The sequence below is a fragment of the Sorex araneus genome, chromosome 3 (genome assembly GCF_027595985.1).
Source record: "Sorex araneus isolate mSorAra2 chromosome 3, mSorAra2.pri, whole genome shotgun sequence".
NCBI classification, from domain to species: Eukaryota; Metazoa; Chordata; class Mammalia; order Eulipotyphla; family Soricidae; genus Sorex; species Sorex araneus.
The window spans coordinates 158,282,883-158,299,987 of NC_073304.1; the positions used below are offsets into that span (position 1 = coordinate 158,282,883).

Sequence of the window (17,105 nt, forward strand, 5' to 3'; positions counted from 1 at the left end):
AGATACAAGGGCCAGGAAGATTGCCCCATAGCTGCAAGACTGCTTCATGAACAAAGGAGAGAAGGCAGATGGAATAGAGAAGGGATCACTAAGAAAATGATGGCTGGAGGAATCAGTCGGGATAGGAGATGTGTGCCGAAAGTAGATAATGGACCAAACATGATGACCTCTCAGTGTCTGTATTGCAAGCCATAATGCCCAAAAGTAGAGAGAGAGTCTGGAGAATATTGTCTGCCATAGAGGCAGGGGGAGGGTGGGGAAGGGAGGGTACACCCGGGATATTGGTGGTGGGGAATGTACAATGGTGGAGGGATGGGTGTTTGATCATTGTGAGATTGTAACCCAAACATGAAAGCTTGTAACTATCTCAAGGTGATTCAATAAAATAATAAAAAAAAAAAGACCCTTCTGCTACACACAAAGAAAAAGGTAAGTCACTTATCACACGGTGCAAGCCCAGATGGAGGTTTCAGCCACTATGCTAATCTGCTGAAATATGAAGCCAAATGCCTGCCAGGCTCTGAGAGCATTCGTTCAGGAATGTTGGGGAATGAATTAAATGTGCCTAGAAACAGCAGGGAGGGTGGTGGTGGTGGTGGGGTGCCCAGCCTCAATGGCTTCCCTGCATCCGGTCATCCTGCTGCCCTGAGCTAGTGATCTCGTTGGCTGCACGGGGCTCCGACGGCCACCCCTGCCAGCTGGAAGTGGCCAAGGAGCCAGTGGCTGTGCAGATGCTCTCCCCGCCATCGGGTGGCAAGGACGATGGGCCCCGCCATCTGGAAATCTCCTTGAGAGAAGCAGAGCTCTGGGTCGAAGCTGGCCGCGCCAGGGAAGCATTTTTCTAGCAAGGACACGAACAGGGAGCCTCTCCCCCTCCGCTTCCCACAGCCTGAGCGCAGCACACAGACTTTTTATCCATTAGCCAAGCGAGGCGGGCGCTGCCTCCGGCTCTTCCGCCAGCGGGCACACACTCGCGGCAGCAGGGAAGCCAGTCTGCAGCCACGGCCGCCACCCAGAGCAGCTCCCCAGGCTGGCGCGAGGAGCTCCGGGATCCAGGCTCCCCTGGCCTGGGGGAGCTAGCTGCCCGAGCTCCAGAAGTGAGTCAGCAAGTCCCTCAGTCTCCTCTCAGGCAGGGAACAGGAGGCATGGCAACAGGCCCCACACAAGGGGCCCAGGTCAGGAGCGTGAGTGTGCAGGGCAGCTCTGGGGGACATTCTTGTGCCCCAGAAAACACCGACAGGGCTCAGACATGTGCCCATGACAGTCGCTGGACACCTCAAGGTGTAGAGGAGCAAGGGCGGTTGGCGGAGTCAGCAGGCCTGGCTGCAGGACCCTCTTGTGCTGGCTCGGCCTTCTAGAACCTGGAGCTCTCTGCAAGGCCACGCCCCCAGTCGCGTCTATTAGACTCTCTGAAGCTGCAGGAGGAGAGATAGATTCCTGAGATGGGAAGCAAGGTGTGTTCAGAAAACTGTCACAGCCAGGAGTCTCTGTTGCCTTTCAACTTGGGGATCCAGGAGAAGGCTCAGGCAACAAAAACATCTGCCGAGTGAACATGGGTCCTGAGTTCGATTCCTGCGGTTGCTCCTGTATGCAGAGTTTGGATCCAAGATTCTGGGCTCCGGGGCTCAAGGGAGCTCAATGCAAGTGTATGGCCTCCGGTGCCCAGGGGTGCCCGGTGACGTGGTGGTGGGGTGGTGATGGTGAGTAAACACTACAGCAAAAGGCATCAACCCCCGTGGGGGGCCACAAGCAAAGATGCCCCGAGTCAGGGTGTGCCCCTGTACTCTGACTGTGTAAGCACTCCCACCAGGAGCATCACAGTGAATGGCCAGTGCACGAACAACCACCCTGGCAACACCACCACGAAGACAGGAGATGATGAGAAAGACAAAAGGATGAATATTGACAAGGTCACTTGGGTCAACCCCATTTTCATCTGCAACACCAGAGGTCAAACTTCTTCTCCTGTGAGTCTCGTGGGGTTCAGATCAACGGCCCCGAGTTTCTCCAGGAAAACCTGCACTCTGGCTGAGACAGGACCCGTCGCCCTCCTGGTTTCTGTCTGTCCGGAAGTGGGATTTCTCCTCATTAAATCTGGGCCCCAGAGACCCCAGAAGCAGGGGATGTGGCTGTCAGCAGCCTGCCTGCCTCACATGGGGATCCACCCCCACCCCCACTTCCCCAGGGCCCACAGGACAAGTGAGATTCTGAATTCACTGGTCATGTTCAGGATCCAGGCATCAGGGTTTAGAAAAGTCATTTTCCCATTGGGGATGAGCATACTTTAAGGACAGTGAAGCATCCATCCCAGCTAAGGTGCCCTGCAGGGTGGCTGGGAGGCTGTGGGTGGCAGCGGAGAGAGGAGAGAGAGAGGCGTTGTGGCTGGAGGCAGGGATTGAAGGCACACTCAGGGACAGCGTCTCCGTGGCTTTCCTTTGTCTGGGATGCCCGCACCTGCCCTTTGTGAATGCGTGCATGTGTGTGCGCGCGCCCGTACACACACACACACACACACACACACTCAAGCACGCAGATGCACGCACGCCCACACACCTGCAGTCCCGTGCAGAGCCAACTCCCTCTCTGGTGCACTTGATGAACTGTGTGGTGGGGGCCGGGGCGGCTCTGAGGAGGGGGTGCTGGTGCAGGCAAGCCAGCACTAAGACTGCGCCTGGCCTCCTCTTCATTTTTTCCTCATTTGATGGTTTTAGGCATAAAGCTAGGGGGGAGTGAGCGAATAGCCAGGGACAGGGAGCGGGGTGAAAAGGAAAGAGAGACAAGAGAGACGGCTGGTTTCCGCTTTGTCTTGCTGGTGCTCTTTGTTTTGCCACAGGATGAGTTGTTCAGACAGATTGAGACCCTCTCTAGGGGCGCGGGGCAGGGGGCAGTGGCAAAGCATCCCTGAGACAAAAGCTGCCCCTGGAAGCACAAGCATAATGGGCTGAAGAGGCCCGCTGCACTGTGGGGCTGGGGGCTGGGCCCCCCTGCTCCCCCCTCCCCAGGCCCCCTGAATGCACGTCCGCCCAATACTCCAGATACTCCAGTTCATTCATTTCAGAAGCGTCCTGTGAAGAGCCCGGCGCCTGCCAAATGTGCTCCCTGACCACACAAAGCACAGGGCGAGGGTGCCTGAGAGCGGGGACCAGGGAGGGCCGAGCTGCGGCTTCTCAAGACACTTCCGGCCCACGAGCACTTCAACATCAGAGCAGTGCTTGAAGCCGGTATCAGACTTGACTTGGCCCTGGAGTCTCTTCAGTCCAGTGTGTGTGTGTGTGTGTGTGTGTGTGTGTGTGTGTGTGTGTACGGGGGTGGCAACACCCTATGTTGCTCAGGGCTTACTCCTGGCTCTGTGCTCAGGGATCACACCCGGCGGAGCTCAGAGGACACTGAGGGATGCTGGGGAGGGAACCCGGGGTTGGCTGCATGCAAAGCAAAGTGCCGTAAGCCCTGTGCTCGCTCCAGCCCCAATTCTGACTTTGTTAGCAAGCCTCAGCCTGTGAACTGGAGGGGACTTTAGATTTATTTATTTATTTATTTGTTCATTTATTTATTTATTTTACTGAATCACCGTGAGCTACAGTTACAGAGCTTTCATGTTTGAGTTCCAGTTATGCAATGATCAACACCCATCCCTCCACCAGTGTATAATTTCCACCACCAGTGTACCCGGTATCCCTTCACCTGCCCGCCCCCCAGTCCCACGGCTCCCCCTGCCTCCATGGAAGACAATCTACCTCTTACTCTCTCTCCTTTTGGGCATAATGGGGGGACTTTCAAGGGCATTTTTCTCCATGTTCCTTTGCACCCTCCCTCCCTCCCTCCCTCCCTCCCTCTCTTCCCTTCTTCCTTCTTTCCTTCCTTCCCTCCTTCCTTCCTTCCTTCCTTCCTCCCTCCCTCCCTCCCTTCCTTCCCCTCTTCTCTCCCTCCCTATCTCCCTCCCTCCCTCCCTTCCTTCCTCTTTCCTCAATACTTTCCTTTCCTTCCTACCTCTTTCCTGTCCTTCTCTTCCTTTCAAGAAGCAGGTCTTGATCTGAGACTGAGACCAAGTTCTACAAGAGAACTGACCAAGGCCCTGTCTGATTCACCCCACTTGTTCCCAGGCCGCCTTCTCAGCGCTGGGAGGCAGTGTGGGCACTAATGAATTCAGTCCAGGTCCTCCCTTAGACAGGAAATAGGTTTTGAGCATGAAGTGATGTCCCCCCGAGAGCCAGAGGTGAACGTCTGATCAAGTGTGTATGCACAGGCCCAACTTTTATGTGTGATGACAGAGGGGTCATGACAGGCCATAGGGCTCTCTCCCTCAGGGAGTCCATCCAGTTTCCTTTTCCTGGTCAAACCCAATCTGCCTGATTTGGAAAGGGAAGTGGACCAGGGTGGGGTTGGAGAGGGAGCCGGAGGGAAACATCAAGTTTTTAGCCATAGCACAGCGGGTAGGGCGCTTGCCTTGTACTCGACCAACTGGGGTTCAATCCCCAGCATCCCATATGGTCCCCCCCACCCCACTAAGCACTTTCAGGAGTAATTCCTGAGTGCAGAGCAAGGAATAACCTCTGAGCATCACTGCTGTAGCCCCAAACTAAACAAAGAAAAATAAAGCACACACAAAGATTTCAAAGCAGATGCTTGATGTCACCTCTTTTCCCTCCTCTCAGATTAGAAACTGATACCAGGACACGCAAGGTGATCAAAGACATGGGTTTGCCCAAGACACACAGGGTCTCTGGCCATTTCTGCCATCACTCACAGTCGCGTGAAACCAAACAGCTTGAGTTTCTTTCCTCAGAAAACCCGCATGTTTCTCTGAAATATTCTGCCATGCTAACTGCCACCTACACCAAGAACTTCTGCCTTTGGGCAGGTGTGAGTCAAAGAAAGGCCAGCAAAGGAGAGACCAAGGAGACAGATTGTGCTCTGTGCTCCTACGCATTCCTCAAAACCCCACAAGGAAATCTCCTCTTTTGTGAAAGAGTCCCATCACTTTGCACAGATTTTTTTCCCCCTCACAGCTGATTTTCTGATGATTACTTAGTCACATGCTTCCTCCCTTGGACCAGGCATTAAAATTATTACTTGTTTAAATGCCTAGAATCTAATACAGCATCTGGAGCAAAGAATCTTTCAACTTCTTTTATTTAACCAATAAGACTCTGAGGATCTCTAGCACAATGTTTTCTCAAATCCTCCCTGGCAAAGATGAAAGAAAGTGTACTTTCCCTCCCAACCAAATGAACTAGACCAAATCCCCAAACAACCCCTTGACAAATGAATCGACATTGCTACAAATCCGTTTTGAGGGGTGGGAAGACCCCAACCCTTAAAATGTGGCATTGTGAGAATGTTTGTCATCTCCAGGTCATTACTGGCATCAGGAAGTGCCTCCACTTTCCGCTCTGAAATCTCATCCCAGACGTGCAACACATTTTCCTTTCCACATTCACGCCCGCGGGGCCCCACGCAGCAGGACGCTGAGATAGAGGCACGTCTGTGCAATTAGCTGCCTAGACTGCGACAGCTTGGGCGCCTCACTTCGCCCGTGAGAATAACCTAAGCCCAGACCCGCGGTCCCCCAGCCTTGTGGGGACAGTGTGGGACGGCCCCAGGACTCACCTTCCTTGACGCTGAGCCGTGACGACTGGTCCGTGTGGGGGGAGGTCGTGTTATAGGCCAGCAGTGAACCTGCAAGGCAGAGTGGAAGCAGGTCATCACCGATATGCTCTCCCGGGCCGAGGAAGAGGCTCAGGTGAGAAAGACCCAGGGGCTGGGGTCCAGACCCTCGAACCATAGTGGGTAATCAGGCATGCTTCCTGGAGGTGGGGACAGATCGCCCTGGGTGGAGGGTCTGGAGTTGTTGGGAGACCCCCATGTCACGGCAGGAACCTTACCATGGACATGATCAGGACTCTGGGGTATGTCCTGGTCCCATGGCTCACCCCCTAGAACCCTACGAAGGTCACCATTTGGGGGACCTCCCAAGTGGAAGCCCAGGGCCCCTTCTGGTGATTCTCTACTCCCCGGTCGGTGGCTCAGCACAGGGTCCTGAGGACAGGGCGCCCGACAGTGCCAGGGGTCGCCCAGGACCCCCCCAGCACAACTGCAGCCTCAGGCCACAGCTGGGGAAGTACTGGGTGCTGCAGATTCAGCCAGGGCCGGCCACAGGCCAGGCGGCCACCTCCACTGCACTGCCTCTGGCCCCAGCAGTGGCCGTGGACGCTAGGCCTGGACTTCAGCAGGAAGCGGGCTTGTGGCCCACAGCAGGCACGGGCGAGTTCCTCTGACAAAGCCCAGAACCTCAATCTTCCAGGTGGCGTGTCTCTAGAGTCCCGGATCACCCTCCGGGTGGGGCTTGTTGTGTTTGGGTGCATGGGTCAGCACCGGCCCAGGCTGTGGGCACCTTGCAGTCTGGCCTTCCTGCCAGGGCCGCTGCCAGTTCAGGTGAGGTGCTGGTGTGGTGGAGAGCGGGGCGTGGATGTTGGGGCTTAGAGGGAGGGTGCCGGGAGTGGGGGCAGGGGGGGCAGGAACAGAAGGCATCCCGGTGCCTAAGAGAATACAGCTAAGCAGGAGGCACTAGTGTTTCTCTAGCTGCTCTTTCCAAGCACTAGTCTGCACCTATTTTATTATAACAGCTCAGGGGCAACTCTTGGCTCTGTGCTCAGGCCATACACTGAGCCCTGGCGGTTGCCGTGGTACCATGTGGTGGTGTGGTGCCAAGGGTGGAACCCGGGTTTCTAGCATGGGAAACCTGTGTCCGGGCTCTAAAGCTCTCTCTGCGCCTGGTCATCTACACATTGAATTTTTATTATAATGTTTTGGTTGAGGGCCACACCCAGCAGTGCTCAGGGCTGACTCCCAGCTCTGTGCTCAGGAATCACTCCTGGTGGGGCTTGAGGGACATATGTGGTGCTGGGAATCAAACCAGGGGTCAGCTGCCTGCAAGGCAAGTGCCCTCCCCACTGCATTTCTTTCAAAATCTCCCCCTCTCCCCACCAACACTGGACGGGGCCCTTTGTGTCAGAAGAATTCCAGAACTTTCTTCTGCGAGATGCAGGCATGGTTTGGTGATTTTTTCCCTGCGGAGAGCTCTCGGGGTCTCTGAAGGCCAGGTCTGGCCTCTGCTTTCACCACGGACACGGTAAACTTGGCCTTGGTGCTGGAGACTAAGACATTCTTTCCACGCAGCCTTCCCCTGTGCCCCGTGGCCGAGCCAGCCAACGCGGATGCCAGGGCTCAGAACAGGGAACGGCTGTCAGAGGCGCCTATTTTTAGCCTCCTGCATGGCAGGCTGGCAGCAGGGGCACGGCGACCTCGCCCAGCCGTGGGCGTGGGGTGGGGCGCCTCAGAAAAACGGTGTGCCGTCCGGCCAGCCAGCTGCGAGCGGAGGGTTTTTTTTTTTTAATTGAAGCCACAAGTCTGAGAATATGATTAAGTCTCAGGTGACTGCCACGTGCACAGAACACTGTCCAGCCGGGTCCCTCACTCTGGACAGCCCCCTCATCCTGGTAGCCCATCCGCTGTCCCTTTACAGGAAAGAGTGTTTTGGGGGGTGAGGGGGCACACTTGGGGATCTCAGGGCTTACGCCTGGCTCCGTGCTCACTCCTGGGGGTGCCTGGGGACCCTACGGGGTGCTGGGAATAAACCAGCGTCAGTTGTGTGCAAGACAAGTGCCTTAACCCCTCCCCCGTGCCTTAACAAGTGCCTTAACCCCTCCCCAGCCCCAGGAGAGGGTTTTTGATAAAAATCATCTGTCAGGGCCTGGGGTGACAGTTGGTCCAGGCTTCCAGAGATTTTCCAGACGAAAGGAGCAGGGTAGGGGGTGGGGGGAGCTGCACTCTCCCTTTGCAGAGTGTCAGAGTGTCAGGGGACACCCACCCCTGGACTGTTAACCCACCTCAAAAGCATCACAAAGGGAGAAGGGGACAGGCCGCCTCCTGCTAACAATTGTTCTGCAAATAACTTGGATCTTGCTCTTTCTAGCTGGGAGGGTTCAGCTGGTCCCCCCCACACAGGGGTGACCCCCAGTCTCCACCCCACCCCACCAGAGAAGGGCCAGGGGCGCGCAGCAGCCCAGCATGTTATCTTGGGGTGGGGTGTCTTCTACCAGATCCCTGATCCCTGGCTCTCGTGTGTGTGTGTGTGTGTGTGTGTGTGTGTGTGTGTGTAGGGGGGCTGATTTGTCCTCCTCTGTGTCCACGTCAGGGAAACCGTGTTTACACGCTCCTGTCTGCGCCCTGCCCGGGGCCTGATTTGGGGAGCTCTTTCTTGCCCCGGACAGCAGGAAGAGCCTGGGCTGAGGAGGGACAGGCCGCCTGCCCTGAGAGCAGCAGAACAGGCCCAGCTCGGCCCTTCTCAGGCCTGGGGTCTGGGGCTGGGGTGGGGAGGAGGGGAGTGAGCGTGGCAGGTAGAGGAGACCCTGATGACCAACCTTTCTTCCCCCCACAGGCCAGTAACACAGCATCTAGCCCAGCACCCTGAAACCCTCCCTGGGATCCTGCTGAATCTGGGTCTCCCCTTTCTGTGCCTCCTCTTCTCTATGACCCCTCCAGGGCATGACCTCACATGCCAGCAGGGAGCAGCGAACCCTGCTGCAGATGGAATCAGAAAAGGGGGTGCTCTCCTCTGGCTGCAGGGGGGCTGAAGGGCTCCTGGTCGGCCAGGGACTGTGGCTCCGAAACAGGATGGCCAATAGCTGTCTCGTGTGTCCACAAGGGGGCCTCTTGTCCATGCCCTGCCATTCACAGACGGGCTCTGGGTCCTGGAGTATCAGAGTGATTCCGAGCCCCGGCACTCCCCATGGCGCAGGCCCTGGCCCTCTGCACCAATTCGAAGTGTGGGTGAGGCCCAGAGGGAGACTATGGTTCCACTGAGGCCCCGGGCAGGCACTGATGGGGCCCAGAGGGACCCAGGGGACTCGTAGCTTTACAGCTCCCATCCTGGAAGACACTTTGAAACTTCCACAATCTAGGGCACTGCTAGGCCCCTTTCTGCTGGGAATAAAGGCCCCAGGCCACACTGACACCAGGGTCTGTGACCTGCCAGTTTCCGCTCCCTCTCCCAACGTCCAGGGCGACGGGTGACGGCAGAGAAACTCAAATAACTTAGAGCATGTCAAGAGTCCGAGTAGACGGAGCAAAGCCCGACTCTTGGCTCTCCGCAGCCCGTTCTTTTCCATCTGGCGAGGGGCTCAGCTATTTCCCGTCCACCTCTTGTCCAAGTGGGTGAGAAGAAGCCCCATTCCCCTCCTCAACAAAAGCACAGCCCTCAAGTCAGTGCCCTGGCATGCCTGGGGGTTCCTTCCAGCTCTGCGCCTGGACTAGGAGGTGTCAGGGACTAGACCAAGGCTGGCCACATGCAAGGCAAGTGCCGTAACCCTCGCACCATCTCTCCAGCCTGGCCAGCTCCCCTTCCCTCTGTCTCTCTCTCTCCCCCACTTCCCCTGATCCCACCTTCCCCATAGTCCAAAACCACTGCTGGAAGTAAGAGCTGGAAAGTCAGTGGGGACACGGGCAGTGGGTGCCTGTGCTGGGCACTGGTCCCACTACCTGAGAAATACACAGTCTGCGGGCACAGACCCTCCGTCACCTCCCCTTGGCACCCCCAACACCCAGCATTCCCGAAGAGGGACCTTGAAGACACAGCCATTAAGGAAGAGGCAAGAATCCAAATTTTGCCCCAGAGTTGTGGGTCACTTTAAGACAAAACTTTAAGGTGAGGTTGGGACAAGTTTAATTATTGTGACTTTTGGGGGGGACTTGAATTCCTGTATTTTCATTTTTGCTTTTGCAGGCAGGTCTTGTTTTGATATCAGTGCCCAGAGAGACCTGGAAATATCTGGAGCCATTTCCCTGCACCTTGGGCCATAAACGGGCCCTGTTCTCGCTCCTCTCGGGAAAGTAAGAGCTTCTACAGTGCCATTCTGGAAACTTCATCTCTGGGTCACACTGAAGCATCTGCCTTCCTATCCACAAAGTGTTTTAAAAAGGAAAAGGGCTGGCATGATCGTACAGCAGGAGGGTGCTTGCTTTGTAGGTGGCTGATCTGAGTACAATCTTTTTCACCACATATGGTCCCCTGAGTCCTGCCAGGAGTTATCCCTGAGCACAGAGTCAGAAGTAAGCCCTGAGCACTGCTGGGTGTGGTCCCAAAACAAAAATAACAAAAAATGAAGAAGGAAGGAAGAAGAAGGAGGAGGAGGAGGAGAAGAAGGAGAAGAAGGAGAAGAAGAAGAAGAAGAAGAAGAAGAAGGAGGAGGAGGAGGAGGAGGAGGAGGAGGAGGAGGAGGAGGAAGAAGAAGAAGAAGAAGAAGAAGAAGAAGAAGAAGAAGAAGAAGAAGAAGAAGAAGAAGAAGAAGAAGAAGAAGAAGAAGAAGAAGAAGAAGAAGAAGGAGAAGGAGAAGAAGAAGAGGGAGAAGGAGGAGAAGGAGAAGGAGAAGGAGAAGAAGGAAAAGGAGAAGAAGGAAAAGGAGAAGAATAAGAAGTAAGAGCCAGAAGCAGAAGAAACAGAAGAAGCAGAAGAGGCAGAAACAGCAGAAGAAGCAGAAGAAGAAGAAGAAGAAGCAGAAGAAACAAAAGAAGCAGAAGCAGAAGAAACAGAAGAGGTATAAGAGGCAGAAGCAGAAGAAACAGAAAAGTCAAGAGCAGCAGCAGCAGTAGAAGAGGAGGAGGAGGTAGAAGAGGACAGGGAGGAGGAAGAGGAGGAGGAGGAGCACTCCACTCTCTCCTTGCCCTGACCCCTGTACCCACCCTCGAGCAAGCTTTGGGCTCTCACAGCCCTGCCTGCCTCTCCTGGGCTCCCATATCTGCTCTCTCCTCCAAAAGCCTCCAGTGCTCCCCACAGCCGCTCCGCTCCGCTCCGCCCAGCCCGTGCCTGGCCTTGGGGAGGGGCAGCTCCGTTCAGCCTCAGCTCAGGCCGTGCCAGTAAGGGGCAGTGTGGACTGAGCACAAGGGCCCGCCAGGACAGGGACCCCCTGTGTGAAGGAACTTGCGGGGAGCCAGGGAGAAGAGGCCTGAACCAGAGCTCGGAGCAGTCGGGCCGTCTGCGCCCGCTCCCCACGGATGGTGGGGCCACCAGTGCCCGGAGCGCCCACAGCCCGAAGGTCGGGCCCCTCTGCCCGCAGCCCGCTCATCTACCCAGCAGACAAGGAGCCCCAGGTTCTGCAGCCCCGTCTGCAGTGGCTGGAGGAGCCGGAAGCCCCCTCAGCAGGGCCTCATGGGTGGTCTCGCTTCTCGTGCCCACCCTCTGAACACTCACTTCCCGCCCTGCCCGCCCCGCCTCCACCCAGAACTCGGGGGACAGAGGCCTGTCTGCAGCACCGGGCACGCCGGCCAGAGAGCAAAGAGCTGGAGAAAGCGGGTTCCGACGCCCCCGCTGCCCTGTTTGCAAAACCACCTCAGGCTCGAGCCGGACTCAGACATGAGGTCACGGCTCCGATGCCGACACAGACGCCTCGTCCACGCCCTCCCACGGGGCACCGGCAGGAGTGTCCACAGTGTGTTTTTACCAAAAACATTTTCTAGCGGTGCTCAGCCCAAACAGGGCCATGCATACACGGGGGCTCGAGAGGGAGAACCAGAGGCGACTGGGATCCAACCCGGGGCCTTGAACCTGCTCCGCGTGTTCTCCCTCAATGGGCCTGTTTCCCAGATTCCTGCTTTTCATCTTTAATTGGGGGCGGGGCGTTCCAAGCTGTGCTCAGAGGACCTGGGACCACTCCTAGGGATACTCGTTCCCTGCAGCCAAGGGGCTCAGTGCTTGGCCCCCAGGAGTGGAGCTACCTGGACTTCACAGAGCACCAGGGCCACCCTGCGGGGACTTTGGGGTCTTCAGGGGGAAGTGTCCACGCCGATGTGGGTCCCCGGACACAGAGAAGGCCTGAGCCCTGCCCGGGCTCCATCTCCAGCAGCTTGAGGCTTTGCTGTTGCTGTTGTTCCTAGGGCTTCCCCTGGCAGTGCTCAGGGGTTACTCCTGACTCTGTGCTCAGGCAACACTCCTGGAGGAATTCAAGGACGCTACGGGGTGCTGGAGATTGAACCCAAGGCTGCACGCAAGGCAAATGCCCTCCCCACTGCCCCTCCCCGCTGCCCCAGGCCTCCAGCCCCACAGCCCTTTGAGTGTTGAATCTTCTACTCAGTTTGTGTCTCCAGTACCACACAAGGCACCGCTGCAGAGAAAGGGGTGGGCGGCAGGAACTGGGGAGCCACTGAATAAGGGGAGCCAAGGGAAGGATTAGTGGACCTGAAGTATTGACCAAGGACCTCCGCTGGGCAGGGGCTTTAAGGCAGGAGCTTCATCCGTTCCAGCCAGGCTCCCGGAGCCTTGGCCATCCACAGTGGCCTGTGCCCCCATCTTCCCGCTGCCTTAGCTGGGGAGTCTAGAGCATCTCTGGATGTTCTCCCAGCTGGGAACAGCTAGTGGGCTTCTGAGAATTCAGGGGCTTGGGAGAGGGTCCAAAGGGCTGAGCACAACCTTTGCAGGGGGAACCCCAGGTTTGATGGTCAGCACCAAAAGGATCGAGCCCTGAGCACCGAGCTGGGAGTAGCTCCTAAGCATCACCAGGTATGGCGCAATCCCCCAGCCCCCAGTGAAAGAATTTGTTCTTCTGTGCACATCTGGCACCAAATGAAAACGGGGCGCTGTCACTCAGATGCTCTCTCCTGCTGTCCCTCCCCAGCACCTCAGGACCACACAGCCGGACGACAGACTCTGGGGAGCCTCTGTGACCTGGTAACGTCAGGGCCCAGGTCCAGGGGGACCTGCTCCCTTCCCCTGGAGTAGGGACACCCAGTTTTCTGTGAGGCCTCCAGTTTGGGCCCCCTCAAAGCCCTCATGCCCTCAGGTCTCCTCATGCCCCCCCCACAGCCACCATGCCCCTCACGCCCCTTATGCCCCCTCATGCCCCTCATACTCCCTCACAGCCCTCATGACCCTCATGACCCCTTGCCCCCTTATGCCTCTCACGCACCCCTCAAGGTCCCCTCACACCCACTCATGCCCCTCACGTCCCTCATGTGTCATCACAGCCCTCATGTTCCCTCACATGCCTTATGCCCTCCACACTCCGTCATGTCCCTCACATTCCCTCATACCCCCTCATACGCCTCACGCCCCCTCTCACCCCTCACACCCTTCACACCCCTTACACTCCTCATGCCCCCTCACACCCCTCATGCCCCTCACACCCCTCACGCCCCTCAGCCCCTCACGTTCCTCACGCCCCCCACGCCCCTCAGCCTCAGCCCCAGAGACACTCACTTTCCCTGAGGTAGCTGAGGTGCGACAGCAGCACTTCGGTGTTGTAGAGGGACGTGGCGCGCAGGAAGTCCTCCTGGCTCAGCTTGCACAGCTCCTTGCCGTCCATGTTCTGGAAGAAGGCCGTGTCCATGTCCACCAGGCCGTACTCCTTGATGGCCCACTCCAGCCACTGGCGCACATGCTCCTGCGTCCACAGCGTGGGGTCTGTGGGGGAGGGGCGAGGGGCCCTCAGTCAGGGGGAGCGGACGCCGGGACCCTCGCTATGTCTCCCCTCTGTCCGCTCCTGACTTCCTCCTTCTCTGTGGGGCGTCTGTGTATCTCTGCTTGTGTGTCTCTGTGTGTTTGTGTGAGTCTGTGTGTCTGTATCTGTCTGTCTGTGTGTGTCTGTGTGTGCATGCCTGTGTCTGTTTATGTGTTTGTCTGTTCATGTGCTTCTGTCTGTGTGTGTCTGATTCTCTCTCTCATTCTCTGTCTGTCTCTCTCTCTGTCCTTCCCCTCCCTCCCCTCTCTCTCCACTCCCCTCAGCAGGAAAGCAGTGCTCCTGCAAGGGCCCCCAGAATGCCATCTGGTTCCCTCACACCGTTGCTGCAGATTCTCTGAGCCCCAGCCATGGAGGCCTCCGCCTGCAGACATCCCGGCCCTGCAGACCAGCCCATGTGTCAAGCAGCGACTGACCGGCAGGGCTGGGCTTTCCAGGGCCCTCCCCTTCCTGGAAACCAGTTTTCACCATATCCGGTACCTCCCCCACCTCAAAATGTGTCCATCCTACAGAAAACTGCATTAGTCACACAGACCACTTAGCTTCGAAAGCACATGATTAAGTGACAACTTTTGAGACAAGAGTTCAAGGAATCCATGGAGAATTGCAGTCAAGGAAGGCTTCCTGGAGGCAGGGGAAGAGCTCTGCTGTTGCCCCATTTCTACTGGATCAGTTTTATCAGTTTCTTGTCCATTAAAAAAACAAACAAACAACAGGGGCTTCTGCAGCCAACACTGGAGGCCACTAGGATGACCCTGGGGGTCCTTGGGGAAGGGACAGACTCAGGGTCTTGCACATGTGCGACGGCCTTAGCAGCGTGTTTCTCTGGCATGCGTGTGGCTGCCTGACTCTCAGGTTCTCAGAGTCTGTGAAGGTTCTGGGCACAGTGGGGGCGGGCTGGGTCTTGGAGAAAGCAGCAGATCCAGGGCTGCTTTCAGGGCGTCGCTCACACCTCGGGCGGAGTGCCAGGACCTTGGCTCGGAGCCTCTGTCTGGGCTCCTGGTTTGCCCCGCTTCTCCTCGCCCCTGCATTCTCCTCTCTCTCTCTCTCTCTCACACACACACACACACACACACACACACACACACACACACACACACACACACACACACACACACACACACACATATATTTTATAGGTCAGGATCTGGGCAGCAGTGGCCGAGTGGGCTTTGCAAAGGGCATGACAGACTCGGGTCTGGGTGAGGCAGCTGGACTGGGGCTGGAAGTGGAGCAGCCGCCCGTGGCCCCTGGAAGAAGGTGCTGGAAGACCACAGGAAGCAAGAATAGCCCCAACGTGGAGTCTGCACTGTGAGAGATGCTCCACGCACCCCATCTTGCTTGACAAAAGCCCACCAACGGGCTGTTTCACAGACACACTGGGGTCAGCATGGGTCCTGGGAGACGGGGGTCACTCGCTGGCTCCTCGGGCACCCCCCACCTGGAGTGTGTCCCGCGCTCGCCTTCGTCTGCTCCTGCTCTCAGTCCTCTCTGAGTCGGCTCTGAAGCCAAGACGGCGAGGTCAGCCGCCTTGTCTCACTCTCTTACTGTCCGGAAATGGCCACTAGACCAGGGGCAAGAGGGAATCATTTCTCTCTGTTTCAGAGCCCGCAAGGAAAAGTGTTTTCGGAAGAGCTGGGCCGTGTCCCCTGACCTCCCAGCTCCTCCTAATTCCTCACTCTGAGTCTCCAAGGGCTCCACTTCCCTTTTCCACCATCTATTTGATTTCTTATTTCCTCCTTGCTCTTGGCTCCCGCAGAAACTCTCCCCCTTGACGGCACCGTGCATGGTGAACTTCTACCCTCCACCAGGCTGAGCCCTTCCTGGTGGGCTTCGGGCTGGGATTCCTCCTTGGTTCTTCCCATCTGAATCTGGGGCAGTGACTCACAAGGGCCCTCGTGGGCGGCCAATTCCCTCCCTGGCCCCACTCGCGTTTTATCACCCGGGTTTGTGGGTCTGCACGAAAGAGCCCGACCCGGAGGAGGCTGGGTGTCTGGGGCATGTGACTCAGGGGGAAGCATGATGTCAGCACAGCCCGGAGGAGGTCCCTGTTTAAGGGGCTCTGGGCCGGAGGCTGTTTTCATTCCTGCTCTGGGATTCATTGGCTCGGTGGACCTGGACGTTTGATATTCCCTTCGGAAAGATTTCAATAGCAACTCTTAGGAGAACGGCCAACCCGACATTTTTATTTTCATAGTTTTGCATGCCCTCCCTCTTCCCTCCCCCAAGGGCCCCCCACATCAGAAAGCACTGACGTCCGAGAGGATCTCCAATCCCCTAAATCTCTCAGTTTCCTTCCGGGGCCTGCCATGGCTTGGCAAAGCCAATGAGCTTCATCTACTGTGAGCAAAAGGCCTGTCAGAGCTTGGCTCGGCTTGTGGAGGGCTCTGGGGGGCCTCTGTGGCACCAGTTTCATCATCACCCACCTTCTTTGGAGGAGAAGTAAAGTAGATGCTGTTTCCTGCACTGCCTGAGTACCCCTGACCTGAAACTTCCTGGTGCATTCCCTTCCCGCTGGGGAAGGAGGAGCATTAAAGGAGGACTCATGGGGCAGAAATAAGGCAGTATGGGGTGGTGGCGGTGTCAGATCAAGATGAGTGGGTCTTCCCTGTCTGTGGTAAGGTCCTTTCACGTCGGAGTCAGGGCATTCAAACGGTTTGGTCAGCAGTTTTCACCAGCCACTGAGGGTCCCCATCAGTTCTCACGAGCCTCGACTTTGCAAAGACTGCCCCCCCCGCCATATATACACACCTCCCTCATTCCTTGCCCCCTTGAATGGGGCCCAGAGTGGGCTTCAGGCTTGGGAGAGGATGAGCCGAAATTCAGCAGAGAGAACAGATGCAAAGGAGGGGGGCGAAGGGGGGTGTGGAGGACCCAGCCATGCCTTTAAGAAGGGCCCGGCAGGTTCCTGAGGGGTTCCCTCAGGGGGTGCCCAGTCCCTGGCCTCAGACTCAGCCGGACACAGGCTTTCTGCCACAGGCTACTTGGCCGTCTGGGGAGAGCTGTTTGCTGGGAAGCCGGTGACTCCCGCGTCTGCGATTCCCTCGCCGAAGCGCCGGGTGCGCTCACGTCTGCTGGCGAGGGCTCAGCACGGGGCCTTTTCCACCCCTGGCTCTGACCGGGCTGCTGAGCTTGCTGGACTAACGGGGCAGCGTGTCCGGCCAATGGCTGGAACAAAGACGGGATTTTCTGTAACCCACAGCGCCAATGCCCAGGAAAATTCGGCTATTTTTACCGAATGACCTAACAAGCAGCCCACGTGTCCAGGCTCTCCGTGGGGTCGATAATGCCGCGTCTCTTTGGAAACTGAGGGACAGAGAAAAGGAACTCTGCCTGCAATCCGCCTGCAGTCCTCGGTGTGACTGCCTGAGGCTTCGACAGACTGTCTGGGGCGGCTGTTCCAACCCCAGGTGGGCCAGCCTGGGGGTTTCCGGGTTTCTGAAGGCCTTTTCTCTGCTTTCTTCCCAGACCTCATCTTCTGATGCCAGACCGAAGACGCCTCAGGCCCATTTCGAGGGTGGGGACTTGGAATCTGTACTAGCGGATACTGGTGACATTTGGGGTGTAACCTATGGAGGAAGGACCACGTTCCCCAGCCGG

General features: G+C 57.1%; 1 protein-coding gene across 1 annotated transcript in view; it reads right to left on the bottom strand.

Moving 5' to 3' along the window:
- Positions 1 to 17,105, bottom strand: part of FLI1 (Fli-1 proto-oncogene, ETS transcription factor) — a 118,648-nt gene that overhangs the window by 26,927 nt on the left and 74,616 nt on the right. Inside the window, exons 4-5 of the mRNA XM_004614114.2 lie at positions 13,247 to 13,450; positions 5,608 to 5,676 (exon numbers count right to left, since the gene is read on the bottom strand). Coding sequence (XP_004614171.1) covers positions 5,608 to 5,676; positions 13,247 to 13,450 — 273 coding nt within the window. The remainder of the gene's footprint in view (positions 1 to 5,607; positions 5,677 to 13,246; positions 13,451 to 17,105) is intronic.